At 39.2% G+C, this 16,584-nt stretch overlaps 1 protein-coding gene across 1 annotated transcript in view; it reads right to left on the bottom strand.

Moving 5' to 3' along the window:
• Positions 1–10,952: 10,952 nt before the first annotated feature.
• Positions 10,953–16,584, bottom strand: part of wnt9a (wingless-type MMTV integration site family, member 9A) — a 72,402-nt gene continuing 66,770 nt past the window's right edge. Inside the window, exon 4 of the mRNA XM_060824450.1 lies at positions 10,953–11,977. Within this exon, the coding sequence (XP_060680433.1) occupies positions 11,495–11,977 (483 nt within the window). The 3' untranslated portion in view covers positions 10,953–11,494. The remainder of the gene's footprint in view (positions 11,978–16,584) is intronic.

Here is a 16,584-nt window from a genome sequence, read left to right as displayed (position 1 = left end):
CAGAAATATCAATCCTCAGCTGTCAATTGATTAGCCAGCAGACAGATGTAATTTCCAACCCATCAGTCAGAACTGCACTTAAACTTACATCCTAGTTTAATAGAGATCAGTTAACTACATAACTGGAATAAATATTTCCACCAACTATTACTCACACCATATTGTATTCTCCAGGTCAGATGCAGAATTACTAGAGACAGAATATACATCTATCTGTCATACCCATGAAACATTACTTAATGGCTACTGCAAAAGTGTACTTTGCTCTAATGCACCGGTGTGACTCTTCACTGTATTAAACTTGGCAATTCCAGATATTTTTCTGGATAACAGTATGAATTGACTAATATTGCAGAGCTCCATGCTGTTGGAATTTAAGATCATATGACCTTACCTCAGGTCCAATTTGTTCCAAAATATTAACATCCAGAAGGAAGGGAAACATTCATCCCATTGGTCACTCACCATATTGGAGCCCCCAAAGGCTTGAAAGTAGTGGATTCAACCAGGTAGTACAACTCAGGGCTTTCTTTTAAAACTTACTAATTGAGGGAAAATGGACATCACTGGCTGGGGTAGTATTGATTGCCATTCCTCATAGTACTTGGGACGGTAGTAATGAGCTGCCATCTTGAACTGCTGCAGTCCAGGTGGTGGAGGTATACCCACAATGCTGTTAAGGAGGGTGTTCCAGGATTTTGGCCAAAATGACAGTGAGGGATGTTGACATAGTTCCAAGTCAGGATTGTGTGTGGTTTTTAAGGAGAACTTGTAGTTGGTTGCATTCCCATGTATTTACTGCCATTGTTTTTTCCATATGCATGGGTCATAAGTTTAGAAGGTACACAGACTTTGAGAGTCAAGAGGTGAGTTAACCACTGTAGTGTACATAACCTCCGATCTGCTCTTGAGGTCACAGTATTCATATTGCTGGTCCAGTTCAATTTCTGGGTTCGTGGTAACCCCCTAGGATGTTGATAGTGGGAGATTCAGTGATGGTAATACCTTAGAATCTAAACATCTCCCCATGAAATTCAGTCTTGTCAGACATGGTCATTACTTGGCATTTGTGTGATACAAATTGCCACCTTTCAGCCCAAATCTGGATATTTTCCAGGTCTTACTGCATGTGGATATGGGTCATTTCAGGAGCTAAGATATTGTAAATGGCGTGGAACATTGTTGCACAATCAGCAAACATTCCCAACTCTGATCCCATGATGGAGGGACGGTCCCTTCCTCAACCCTCCCTACCCAGAAAATCTGAATTTCAGAGTTTGTAAGTTCCCAGAGAGTAATGAATAGGGCAGATTCCTGGAGATTGCTTCCTGTTGCAGACAAAACTAAAATGAAGGAATGCAGTTTAGGAAGTGTAAAACAAGTTGCCAGAGGAGTTGGTGGAGGTGAGTACAATTACGACGTTTTAAAAGATGTCTGAACGGGTACATGAATAGGAAGGCTTTAGAGGGATCTGGGCCAAATGCTGGCAAATGGGACGAGACCAGTTTAGGATATCTGGTCGGGATGGATGAGTTGGGCCAAAGGGTGCTGTACATCGATTGATTCTAAGAAGTCTATCTCCCCTTTAAGACAGACATTAGGTAAATTATTATCCCTCTAGGTTGTTGTATGAGAATTCCTTTCCCCAGAAAGCAACGGAGGCTGTGCATTTAAATTTATTCAACTGAATTAGATAGATTTTTGACTGAAAAATAAGTCATATGGGAGCAGGCAGGAAAGTGGAGGATTTAAAATGACAACTAGATTAGCCATGATCTAATTGAATGGTGGAGCAGGCCAAATCACCTGCTTCTTCTCCCAAGTTCTATTTTCCTGTTTCTGTTTCCAAACACTATCCATGGTGCCTTTCCTAAATTTTAACTCCCAATTGAGATGTGTCTCCCACCCTGGTCTATGAAGCCTTCCCTCATTCTGATTTCTGAATATTAGATGTGAGAAGGATGAATACAAAACACATTTGAAAAATAATTCACAATTCATTTATTTCCAAAATTCTCTTGCTTTTGGTATACCAAGGTGTTAAATAACTTAAATACATCCTCCACAGTCACTCTGAAGAATCAGTACATTACCTACAAGCTATGCACATGAGGTAGAAACAAATAATTTAGGCTCCATTAGACTCTGTGAGAAAAAAAACACACATAACCTGGGTATGTTAGTATCAGGAGTGCAATGACTGCAAGCTTGTTTTTCTTTTTCCACTATCCATCCAGTTAAATTTGCAATATATATGTAGCAAACGCTCCTGCTGTCAAATCTTGATATTCCAGATTCCCGCACCTTGTCTGACTAGGAAATGTTCATTAACATTGCAGTGCAGTACAAAGGGAATGTTGCATTGTCAGAGGTATTGCTACTTGGATGAAATGTTGAGTCCACATCCAATCTGTTCAGTTCAACATTAAAAAGAACTCACTGCATTGTCATAAAGAGGTTAGAAAGGTTTGCAAGTATCAATTGGTTATTCAACTCACTGTTTCTGCAGTCTTGCCTTTTGCATCATGACTGCAGTTTTCTCTATGAAATAAAAAGTGTCTGTATTTCAAATTTGTCACAACCAAAACTGATTTGCAAATCGCTGCCAACACTATTTCTCGAATGCAAAATTTGCAATCTGGAAGGATAAAGGAAAAATGTATCTAGGAACATCAACATCTCAAAGTTTCACTCAAAGCTACAAATCATTCTGACTTGGATATATATTGCCATTACTTAATTATTACTGGGTGAAGATCCCAGTGGTCTCAACTTTACGTTCTGTTAGGAATACCTGCACTGTACAGAATGCATCAGTTCAAAGCGGCTCTCCACCACCTTCTAAGGGATAACTAGAGAAGAGCAATAAATGCTGGCCTTGCCAGCAATGTTCATAATTTTAATATGTGATTTTTTTATATTTTCCAAGAGATTTTTTTCTGATTTCTTCTTGGGATCAGGGCATTGAGTTTTGTGACTATCAAGGGTACTGCAGTGAAAGGCACAGACTATTTTTGGGGGCTCATTAGGGCAGCCTATGAGAGCAAAGCACCTACAGCATCACTTCCTAGAACAACTTATGACAGTGAGGCAAGTTCAGAGGCTGATTGAAAAATACTGGCCAATTTAATCAAACTGCATCAAACTTTGGGGCACTACATAATACCAGGGGTTTCACCAGAATAACTGCATTGGAGCATAGTACAAAGTTCTCATTGGACTCTATCCAATATTAATATTTCTCCCTAATAAATGTGGCCAGAAACATGTGATACATTTTTATATTTTAATCCTCTTTACTTCAAACTGTAAAATATTTAAATAATGTCTTAAGTGGAGTTAGGTTGTCTCTGGTTCAAATAGCCTAGATAGCTTCTAACTCTAGAGTCTCACAGGCGGTATTGTGTAAATGGTATCACTGACCACAGATTAACACTTGAGAGTGAGATAAGCTGGAAAGGGCAGAAGTGCACACTGGTCAGAATTTGACCCTTGCTTCAGAGCTGGTTACATTTGGTGCTCCAAGAGAAAGTTAAGAACTTATAAGTCATATCAAGGCAAGTGGCCAGCCAGCCTCTGCACTTCTGTGTTTACCTCCTTCCTCAGGAAGCAAGAATTTCAATGTCACTGTGGGTCAGGGATATCTGCTTAATAATGTGTTAGTGATGTCTAGAGATAGGATCAATCTAAGTATATCTGTTGGAATGAAATTAAAACATCATACTTTTCCTCAGCATAAATCTAATGGTCTGAACATTCAGGGCCAAATTATTTCGAAATATCCTGTTCTGTCAACTAACAAATAAAAAACAAATCAGCAGGGGGAGCAGAATGGATGGATACATGCTTTAGGTGTAGGTCTTGGGCAATACTGAACAAGAATCCTTCACTAGCTATTAAGTCTTTTTCCTCAGCTGCTAGGAAACCCCTTTCTATGCATTTCCAGCATTTTCGGATATCACAGATTTTTGTTTTCTCATTTTGACTCCACAGCCTTAACAACGCCTTGCAGGATCCTCAGCTACTGGTCACTCAGGGTTAAAGTGCTTGAGGTGGTGGAAATTCAGGAGGAGATGGTCAAGGAATTAAATGAGATGTTGCAAACTGGCTTGAAAAGAGAAAGACTGTAACCATTGCACTCCTAATTAATGTCAATATAAAGTATATGTGCCGCATTAACTGAGACGTATTAATACCACAGGAGAACAGGAGAAAACTCAGTATTTACAATTTACAAGAGCAAAATATATCCACATTAAATAGTATATATTTAAATAATTACAGAAAGCATCCAGGTTCAGTGCGAGAATCCGCTTTCAAAGTCACACAGCAACCCTCAATCTCCCTCATAGCCACTAGCGCCCATATACATGTACTCTTAAGCACACATACACATCCTTGCATGCACATATACACCACCACAAATGCACAAAATACAAAAAAAATACACAATGGCATTCATTTGTTTTGTTCCCCATGTTTCTTTTGGGATGAAGCAACCCTATTTAAATGATTACCCCATGAAATTCCTCTTGGTGCTCTTTTAACAAAGGGGGTTAATCTATTTTGCTTCCTCTGAAGGTGAGTGGCAGAGTTCTGAATATAGTAGCCCACAAATTGCACCCTGAATACAGAAAGCATCTCAACGCACTAAACATGAGGAAGTAGAAAACAAAGCATGTCAAGCATTCAGGGAAATAATGGGGAGGACCCAAGAGAATGGAGTTGGAGCATGGTTGGAGAGCAATCAGAGGAGGAGGAGTATTTTTGGCAGTTTGGGGAATAATGAAGAGGATTCAGTGGGAGGTGGGGACAAGGATATGAGCTGAGTGTTGGAATATGTCTGAGGGGGAAACCACTCAGCTAGCAGCAGCAAGACCTCAGGATGTTTGAAAGTAAAGCCAAATACCTCAGTTATGCAAAAGAAATACATTTAAATTGTAATACAAATCTAAGTTTTAATATTTACGTGAATGCTCTGCTTAACTGTAATGCAAATTTGATAAAACATTTGTGTAAAATATTATTGCTGTACTTTTAATATTATCAATTCCTCATTGAGTCTTCTAAAAACACTGTCGCCTGTCATTTATCAAAAATTAACCTAAGATACAAATAACATCTGACATTTTTTGGCTCTGTAAGTAAATACATGGCCCTATATACTTGCCTTTGTTACCTCTTTAGCATTTAAAAGTTCTCCTGGTCAGCTTCCCACTTTCACAATTCATAAATATAATCTCATCCAAAACTCTGCTTCCAATTTCCCATTCATCCATCTCCTCACTGTTCTGCCAGCTATATTGACTTCCAATTCACCCACACATAGAATAAAATTCTAGTTCTTAGGTTCAAATTCTTTCATGGGTTTGTCCCTCACCATCCAGTTAACTCTTTCCAGCTGTGCAACCCTCAAAATAATTCTGACCCACATTTCCACTGTCCCATCTTTGGCGGCCATGGTTTTCGCCACTTCAGTTCTAAAATCTGGAAAATCGCTCCTAAATTATCTCTGCCTCTCCTTCGCATTCTTTTCCTTTAAATTTCATCTTAGAGTAGTTCCTCAACTCATTTAAAAGGTCCTCAGTAAACAGCCTAGAGTTACCCCTTTTGACAGTGGGGGAAAAAAAAACTGAACTCTCAAGCACCTACTCCTAGAATTCTGGATCCTTGTTTGTTTATTGCCAAATAAGATTTCTGATGTGTGAATTTGAATAGAATTCTTCCCCTGCTGTTATTCCAAATTCTCTAAATTGGAAGATTCAGGATTTGCTTGCTAATTCCAATTATACAAGTGTGGAACACTTCAATCTCAAAGTGTTTAAAATGAGTATCAAAATAGGCCAGACATATTCCTGCTACGGAGTCTCGTCAATCGTGTATCTAAATGCAATTGAACTGAGGTGACTTGCTTGATGCATAATAGGTCCAAAGGGAACTTGACAGGACAGATGTAGAAAGGATGCTTCCTCTTGTGGAGATTCCAGAACAAGGGCTCACTTGTTAAAAACAAGGTATCCCAATTTCAGACAGAGATGATGAGAATTCTTTTTCCCTCACATAAGGTTGAGAATCTTTTGAACTTCCTTTTTCAAAAAGCAGTGGAAGGCAAAGTGAGCATTCAGAATAGGCAGGAAGGGGATGTGGAACAATCGGATCAGCCATGATTTACTGAATAGTGGTACAGGCTTTCTACTCCTGCTTCAAACTCACTCACATGATCAGATCCTCGTTTGTACATAGTGAATTTTCACACACTCCAATAAATAACTGCAAAAGAATGAATTATCCTAAGGACATGATCCATGGGGCCCTAAATACAATTTCAGGCTCTTAGTGGTGGACCACATGGTGTGATACCAAGCCAGTAATCTGAACATTCCCACATGTTGGGTTTGAGCTTCTTGATACATTGCTACTAATAAAGTTAAGAAGTGACCTCTGCATTACCCCGATTTATTATAGACCAATGATTAATATGAAGAATCATGCTGAACTACAAGCCCTTCTGTAACTCCACCTCTGATAGTATGCATAAAAATGGAATTTAGACTCTCTCTACCTTTTGTCATCAATAAAAGAGAACCACAATCTTCAAGCCTGCATAAATGATGTCTGAAAAGTTAGCCTTTTTTCCATTCATTCATGGAAAAGCCAATTCTCCACAAATCCTGTCACCAAGATATTCCCCTGTGGTTATTTGGTGTACCAGAACTAAGAGGCAATTGGCTGCATGACTTTCAGTATAAACAAACCATTCCCACCTCCATATAATCTCCCCCAGTACATAATTCATCAAAATAACTAATCTTACATTGATCATATGCTGCTGTTCAGTACATCATATATTCTTGAGAAGTGACAAAATCTATGCCTGAAATCAATGTTATTTCTACATAGCATCCTATTTATGAAAGTTTTGGAAGTACTGTTTACCATTGTTTAATTGGAATTCTTTTTTTAAAAAAAGATTCTTGTTCACATGCTCCTTTTTAACATTCTTTTTGTCAATAGTTATTTGTTCAGTTGAGTTAGAGGAAGGTGTCCTTGGTCCACTGTGTCAGCTTGGTTAGAAATAGTGGATGCCTCAAAATCTTAGTTAGGTTTTAGAGTGTCACTTAACACAGTGACCGGAGACAACCTTCACCTCAAGTGATTCCTGGAGATTTTTGATCCAATTCTCTGACACACACAGCCAGACACACACAGCCAAACACACACACACAAACAGCCATTGCACCCCTTCCCTCCCTCTAACATTTACATATTTTATAATATATAAAATATATATTTATGATTAGAACTGACCGGTTCTGTGACCGTTATAGTATAGATTACAGCAATGGGCACACTTTTATCAGTCAGTGGTGCACTGTGGTAGAAAGTTAAAGTAAAGCCTTTCAGATACTGCTACCAGGGTCAATATAATCTGTACTGTGCTAGTCATTTATAACGCACCCTGTAATAGTAGGGGTTTGCATCATGTTTACTTTGCCTCATTTAAAGAATAGGATTTGTCATCCACCTCTTGGTATGAACACATGTTCCAAAACATGATTGCATAACTTTTTAAACATGTTTCTTCCTCAGCTTCAAATTACTTTCCTCCCCTGTTTTAATGGCACTGTCTGGTGAGTTCAGCACCATCTCATAGTAGATGAAGATTGAGCCCAAGAAGAATTGTGACTGAGAACAAACTTGTCCTTGAATCAACATCTACACACCCCACACATAAGTGCCTGCCAGTTGGAGTCATTGGATAGCAATCTGGAGCAGGAACATTTTCTGATTTTCCCGTTCTGTCTTCGAGCACAGAGGTCCTGAGCCCAATCGTTGCATTTAAGGTTGTTTTCTTGCTTAGAACAGTTTATTCTGTGTATGAAACTGGGCCTCATATGGCTCACTTCCATTCTCAGAAGTATACAGCTTCGGCATTGAAGACATTTTCAGTTCTCCCAGCACATTATAGTTTATAGGGTGTGTTATAAGTTGAGTGTATAACACATTAGTAAGTCATTTTCAAAAATCTATCAACTTTTTTGATAATTCTATAAAGTTAATAATGAGGCTTTTCACCATATTTGCATGCACTGAACCCTCTATCCCCAATTCCACACTTGACGAATGTAGCTCTTTTAACTGGTTCTGGGAGTTCTCGTCCTCATATTGTTCAGCATTTTCTTGCAGAATTAATTTGGCCTAAGTGGCTTCCACATTGTCTAAAAAATCTCTTGGCTGCAAGAAACCATCTTGAGTATAACTTCGAACCCAAGGTGCTAGAATTGTCTCCGTTCAAGAAACAGATGGTATGGATCCATGTAATGTTAAAAACTCTGATGTGACTTGGCATTTTGAGGGATATGGTGTCTGAATTATTAATACTAAGCTGATGCATGGAGCACAGTCAGTATGTAATAGGCCTTTCAGCTGAATGGATCAGTCACATATCCAAGAGAGCTTCAATTTCGTAGAAGTACAGTATTTACTGACTTGTGAATAAGAGTTAGTCATTTTTGATTAGAATTAGATCTAACCATAATTAATCACTCCATATTTGATTCGCAATCTATTAAGATCCAATGAATTCAAGGCTCCCCACCCAAAATGTTCCAGGTACTGTAATTGTCTTAAAAGTTGATGCAATGCTGATATTCAACCGTTAGATGCCACCAGCATATTCAATGAATATTATTTACAAGCCATGTTTGTTGCATGGAAATTTTTCAGAAGGCGAGACGTAATGGGGTTGTATCTTCCTGCTGATCCTTTAGGCAATCCTGTTTGTGTCTGCTCACTTCAGCTCAGAATGGTTCCCAGCTGAGCTACTAATATCTGAATCCATCTTGTAGAGATTAGGGGATGTCAGGGTTAAATAGCTGTTTGTGAACATGCACGGTGATACGTCAAATTGTTATAATAGAGTGTGGAATATGCAATTACGCCAGTTGTTTAGATCTCCCAACAGTTAAATCCACTTAAGCACAGTAGATTAGTATCAGAGACCAGCGTTTCCATCAACATGTTTCACCATGTCTATATTAAGGTCTGCTAGTTTTCAGTCTGAACAACCACAATCAGAGGAATAATATCTCATCCTTGCTGAACCTTACAGCATTTGACAGTCAAGTCTGTACATAATCTTTAGAGTTCTTTAACATTATTGGCTATTATTTTTTTCCTGTCACATGTAGTTGAACTACAACAGTCACAGTGCAAGAACAATGGATAAAGCTCTGACTATTCGGACAGTTGGAAACTGGAACATTCTGAACCTTCAACTGCAATGCCCATTTTCAATTTGGATTTCCACTGAAAGCTACATTGACATGGTCAGTGGTTTGCTGGTGTTTATACTGGTCGTCATTATTCAACCAGTTGAGGAGAAAGAGCCACACTTCTAGTCTGTTTTGTATCTCAAATCTTTTACATGTGCAAATCCTGCTTTTCTAGTACCTCAAATTGCCCATTCAATAGAAATCCACAGGCTATTGGCGAACATTTAGTTTGCAGACCTTGTTTATTATGAATACCACAACGTAATGAGATCATTACGTCATTGAAGCGTGGGAACTCATAGCCAGACTCTGGGGCCATGTAACTGTCCAGAGTTCACAATTTATGGCCAGTTTGTATGAGCTCTTTTGCGCCAATTAATGTTAAACTGGGATGGTCCCAGACCCAATATAAACAGATCATTAATGTCTATTGGCATGGATACTACTACACAGTGGGTCTGCATCTTCTGGGAGCCTGACAATTAACAGCCACTGGAGTGAGGAGACTTTCATCTGCCTGGTACCTCAGTTGGATTCAAACGCATTTCTCCCAAATGAACGGACCTGAACATATTAGCACTCTTCACTAAGCCCCTTATATGTACAAAAGCTGCTTTGTCTGGCTTCTTGTTCTAATTGCACTATGGAGACCTATTTTCTTTTAACAACCCAACCTGAACCTTGCAGAACAAACATGAAAACCAAGTGACCTTCAGAAAAGGCATGTTAAGGTTAGGGAAAGCTTTGCCAAGAACTTGCCACGATTCTAAATAAAACCATGAAAAGTCTCATGCATTTTCTTTCTAATCACCACACAGCCCCCTACCCCTAGCCCCACATCTCTTGTTGGAAGAAATGGATTTCTTGCTGAAACTCAGTACTACAGGAACAGTCCAGCTATCGTCATCTCATTGTTATTCCCTGTGAGCTGAAAATGTAAGGGTTGTGAACCTATTGCATCATAATGGGTGATCGTGGCATCTTTGCTTAATCCCAACTTACTGCCACACTCAAACACTAACAATAGCTGTCACAGTGTAATAGTTAGGAACTGAAGGTCATGGCTAACTGTCCTCTCCTAACCCTGGAACACTGCTCTCACTTTCTCCAACAAAGATTATCTACTTCAGCACTGGGACTGAACCCTACTTAGAGGGCAACTCTCTTCAATATATTTCTGTATCTGTTGTCAACACATGCCCCTTCTTATGCCCTTGGGACACTTGCAGCACCATCCGTCATAGTTAGTTTACACCAGTAGCCTTTCTTCACTGAGCTAGGTGATGAATGTCAGCATTCTGCACATTTATGAAAGTTGTCCCAGCCAAATCCAGACTGGACCTCAGATTCATTTCTAGCAAAAGGTTACTGGATAGTAATCAGAAATTGGTGAGAGTCTATTTCCCTTTCCTTAAGTGTAGGGCACTTACATCAGTTGCATTCTCTCCATTCAATTAATTTGATATAGGCATAGAATCAAATGTAAGTGTTCTCTGGTCTATGATTTGCCATTATGTCAAGGAGTACATTTGCACCCTAATATTATACAATGAACATATGCAAGGAGCAAATTTTGTAAAATAGGTGTTACTCAATGATGCCTTGAGTATGGCCTGAAGTCCCACTAAATATGTTAAAAGTTTGGAGGTTGTGACTACCTTTTCAGTAATCACTTATCCCATTGAATTTATCTACTTGTTACATGTTGGCTTTTTAAATTGCTTCTTTACTCTTCTGCACTGCAGTCCAGATGAAACCTGCTAGATCTTCCATATTTACCTAGCCTGTTTAAAAGCTTCTAAGTAATATCAATAATTACTTAATGGAGGGTTGAATGATATACATGGACCTTAAACTGAACATCCCCAGTTGTCAGTCATTGGAACTGCATTTCCCAAATTCTTAATTGGCTGGTGAGTGTGATAGTTACTGAAGGTTTCATTGATATGTTCAGTTGCTGCTGATGACAAATTATATCCAGGATGTTGGAGTGAACTGGTTTCTCTAGAACCAGGTATTAAACCGATTGATATTTATCTTCTCTGCATTTTTTACCTCAGACTCTGAATTTAAGAGATGTGTGATATAGTTTATACATTTTCTGTACATTAAAATGGAATTCCGGACTTATTGGGATTTATTGCAGTATTTCCTCAAGCAAAATGTCCATGGTCCACACCATGACTCCCCAGGGCCTTTCCCATAGGAACGCAGAAGCTTTAGTCTTTGCAGGTGTAAATCTCTTCTCTTTGAGTACATTGCTTACACTCCACATAACAACACCAGCGCACTTGGCACTGACAGGGTCGAGTCACTACTCGGCTCTGAGTATTGTGCCCCCGACCACAGCAGATGCTCTCACAGTTCTTGTCCTTATAGCACTTGCGTGTTGCAGTGCCAGGTGAGTACTTGCTTGGCCGGCAGAAGCTTGGCGAGTCATCAATATATACCAAATCAGTAGTCCTTGGGATTTGATGCTGTTGGTGATGAGTAGCAGCGATGGCCTTTTTCGGTGGGGTAATCTCTCCTTCGCCAGTCGCTTCATTAGTCGTGCTGCCTACTTTGAGTGAGGTTTCATATTTCAATTTGAGCAATTTGCCAATCTCGTGGAAAGGGGACAGCTGCCTCCAGCAAGTCCGAACAGTACAGGAACCAGAAACACCGTGGCATTTGCAGGTGGTCTCCACACCAGATTTGATAACCTGTAGGGAAGACAGGAATACAGATATCAGTCAACATTAAAAACATACATAACTGGGGACTCAACAGTAAGGATCACATTAGAAGTAAACTTGGTTTCATAGAACTATACATCAGTTGGCTTATTATACCTGTCTGGCTCTTTAACCTACAAGCACTACTTTCTTTGGTCTTTCTCCACAGCCTATGAAAATCCTGCTTTTCAAAGATTTATCCAATTTACTTATAGAGTCATAGAAATGTACAGCACAGAAACAGATCTTTCGGTCCAACTTGTCCATGCCGACCAGATATCCTAACTCAATCTAGTCCCATTTGCCAGCACTTGGCCTATACCCCTCTAAACCCTTCCTATTCATATATCAGATGCTTTCAAAATACTGCAATTGCACCAACCTCAACTACTTCCTCTGGCAGCTAATTCCATATATGCACCACCCTCTGTGAAACTGTTGCTCCTTAGGTCTCTTTTATATCTTTCCCCTCTCACCCTAAACCTATGTCCTCTCATTCTGGACTCCCCCACCCCAGGGAAAAGACTTTAAAATCATGAGGGGCATGGATAATATAAATAGATATAAACCTTTCAGGTCACTGCCCTCAGCCTCCGATGCTCCAGGGAAAAACAGCCCCACCCTATTCAGCCTCATCTTATAGCTCAACTCCTTCAACCCTGGCAACAATCTTGTAAATCTTTTCTGAACCCTTTCAAGTTTCACAACATGTTTGCAATAGGAAGGAGACCAGAATTGCACACAATATTCTAAAAATGGCCTAACCAATGTCCTGTTCAGTCACAAATGATCTCATAGCTTCTAAACTCAATACTCTGATCAATAAAGGAAAGCATACCAAACACCTTCTTCACCATCCTATCTACTTGTGACTGTATTTTGAACCTGCACTCCAAGGTCTCTTTGTTCAGCAACATTCCCTAGGACCTTACCATTAAGTGTATAAGTCCTGCTGATTTGCTTTTCCAAAATGCAGCATCTCGCATTTATCTAAATTAAACTTCACCTGCCACTCCTCAGCCCATTGCCCCATTTGGTCAAGATCCTGGTGTACTCTGAGGTAATCTTCTTCACTCTCCACTACACCTCCAATTTTGGTGTCATCTGTAAACTTACTAACTATACCTCCTATGTTCACGCCCAAATCATTTTGTTATTTATATAGGTGTAGTGGACCCAGCACCAATCCTTGTAGCACTCCAATGGTCACAGGCCTCCAGTCTGAAAAGTAACCCTCCACCACCACCCTCTGACTTCTAACTTCAAGCCAGTTCTGCATCAAATGGCGGGACCTCCCTATATTCTATGAGATCTAACCTTGCTAATCAGTGTCCCATGGGAACCTTGTTGAATGCCTTATTGAAGTCCATATAGATCATGTCCACTTGTTCTGCCCTCATCAAGCTTCTTTGTTACTTCTTCAAAAGACTCAATCAAGTTCATGAGACATGCTTTCCCCCACACAAAACCATGCTGACTATCGCTAATTGGTCCTTGCCTTTCCAACGTTGTGGTTTCTAATTTATAATAACTCGGTGTGAAGAAATAACTCTTCATCTCACTATTAGTTTTGCTAATTATATTCAGTGTCTTTTGGTTATTAATCCTTGACTAATGGAAACTATTTCTCTCTGCCCACTCTATCAAAACTAATTTTGAACATCTTGCTACATCTCCTATTAACAGTTATTGACTACAAGACAACAATCCCAGCTTTTTTACCATCTGCAAAATAATTGAAGTTCCTCGTACCTCCTGTAATTCTGGTAAGCTTCCTCTGAATCTTCTCCAAGGCTTTGACATCCTTTCTATAGTGTGATGCCCAGAATTAGATACAATACTCTAACTGTGCTGGAACCTATGATTTATAGAAGTTTACCATAACTTTCTCAGAGAGGTTGTTCTAAAAAGACTACTTCATTTCAAAATATTTATGGTAATAGTTTTTTTGTGGGAATTCTCCCTGAAGTCTACAGTTAATTTAACAGATTATTGGTGGAAGCACAAGTGGCCAGTAATGCCAATTTCTCCAGAGCTTCCAAATATCTTTGTGAAAGTTCATATTGTACTTAGTAGTGAGAAATTTTTAACATCAGGAAATTAAACTTTTGTCAGTCTCAAATATTGTTAAGTAGGATGGTTAAAAGAATACTAAAACTCACTGTATGCTGCACCAAGAAACAGTTGCATTTATTTAGCATCTTTCATAACACCAGGATGTCTAAAAACACTTCACAGCCGAATAGGTTAATTTTGAAACAGAGTCCAACAGAGCAGTTATTCAATACATGGTAATGTCTGAAAGATAGCAGGGAGAGAAATAACTATTTAGTGATGGCCAATGAGAGAGTAATATTTGTTAAGCTACCTGTGGACATCCTTCTTTGTTGAGTTATGCTACTTGATTTCTTATGTTCATGTGAGATTTTTATTTTCTTACGTGAAATGAGTTTTGTTTCTTTTTAATCCCGCCAGCCCAGACTCAAATCAAGTTCATAGAGATGGAAGACCAATGTGGGACTGAAAACATAACCCCACTCATTTTCACAACAGAAAGACAGAGATTCTAAGATGTTTCCAATTTCAGGATATAAGCCAACTTTCAGAAACATGTCAAAGTAAAAAACTGTTTCAAAAAGACCAACTCACTCACATCGATCGCAGTTTCAGCTTCTCATGCATACATAACTCAATGCCTTCTATTGTGGAATCATTGAAAGATTACAGCACAGAAAGGGGCCATTCAGCCTATCAGTTTGTGCCAGCTCTCCGCAGGTACACTTCCAATTAGTCCCACTTCCCACTTTTATCCCGAAGCCTTCTAAATTGTTCCTTTTAAAAGATAACTTTACAATTCACTTTTTAAAAGCCGCAGTTGAATCTGCCCCCACCACTCTCAGACAGCAACTTCCAGATGTTAACAACTGACCGTGTAAACATGTTCTCATGTTGCCTCTGGTGCTCTTACCATTCATGTTACATTGGTGTGCCCTACTTCTCAATCCTTCTAATAATATGATCAATTTCTCTCCATTCCCTCTGTCTAGACCCTTCATGAACGCTTTTATTTTAACTTCTTGGGTGTTCTCCGAGGAGAACAGTCCAAGTTTTCTCCAATCTATCCATGTAAGCAAAATTCCTAATTCTGTGAACTGTTCTCCTAAATCTGTTCTGCCCCCATCATTACCTTCCTAAAGTATTGTGTGCAAAACTGGACTGAACTGAGGCTGAATAGCAAGATAGGAACAGGAGTAGGCCATTCAGCCCTTTGAGTCTGCTCCACCATTTAAAATGATCCTGACTGATCAAACATTCCAATGCCTTTTACTCAGATAATATCATAACCTCTATGTTAAAAGACTGAGCTGCCATAGTCCCCTGAGGTACAGAAGTTCAAAGATTCACCATCCTCCAACTGAAATGAAATCTCATCGCAGTCTTAAATCATATTTTATATTTCAGTACCAATTAACAAGGACACCCAAGTTGCTTTGCACATCTATAATTTCCAAACTCTCACCATTTAATAAGTACTCTGCACTTCTGTTCTTCCTACCAAAGAGGACAATCTCACACTTTTCCATATTACATTCCATCTGTTACTTTTTTGTTCACTTAGAGGAATATAGGCCAAGTGCTGGCAAATGGGACAAGATTAATTTAGGATAACTGTTCAGCATGGATGAGTTGGACCAAAGGGTCTGTTTCTGTGCTGTACATTTCTATACCTCTACACACTTGTTTAAATCCTCTTGAAAACATTTTACATTTTCCTCACAACGTACATACTTGCTTAAGCTTAACTTGGTATCATCTGCAAATTCGGAAATATTATATTTCCCATGTCAAAATTATTGTATACATTATCAACATCTGAGGGTCAAAGTTCTGATCCTTCTCGTATCCCACTAGTCATAGCCTACCAATACAAATATGGTCCAATTATTCCTTCTGTTTTCAAACTTCTGGCCAATTCTTAATACAGGTCAGTACATTACTTCTATATCATGTGCTTTAACTTTGACTCAGGTGACATTAAAAACATGGAGAAATATACTCGGGCCACGACACGGTATTACTTACAGGGGAACTTGTCAGTCTTACACAAATGTAAGATTTAGGAACACCTGTAAGATATTTGGATTCTTAATCCTACTCCACCCATAAGAGCATGGCTAATGTAATAGTGGCCTTATCTCTACATTGCCGCTTATTTTAAACCTTTTGACTCCCTTGTTACTCAAGAATCTATGTGCCTTTGCCTTAAAAATGCTCAGTGGCCCGGCCTTCCCTTCCATCACTGTCTGGGGAAGAGTTCTAAGACTCAACCCTCAGAGAGAAAACAAATCTCAGCTCTATTTTAAATAGGTGGCACCTTATTTTCAAACTGCGTCCTCTAGTTGTAGTCTGTCCAACAAGATTGAATGACCTTTCAACACCCTCCTGTCTGGTCCCCTCAGGATTGTACATTTTTCAATAAAATCATCTCTCATTCTTCTCAACTCCAATGGATATGTGCTCAACCAATAAGATAATACCCAACCCCATTCCAGGAATCAGCAGAGCAATGGCATTATTATACATCTACTGCCCTT

Source organism: Hemiscyllium ocellatum, chromosome 4 (assembly GCF_020745735.1).
Source record: "Hemiscyllium ocellatum isolate sHemOce1 chromosome 4, sHemOce1.pat.X.cur, whole genome shotgun sequence".
In the NCBI taxonomy this organism is placed as follows: Eukaryota; Metazoa; Chordata; class Chondrichthyes; order Orectolobiformes; family Hemiscylliidae; genus Hemiscyllium; species Hemiscyllium ocellatum.
This window is presented reverse-complemented; position numbering and strand designations above follow the sequence as displayed.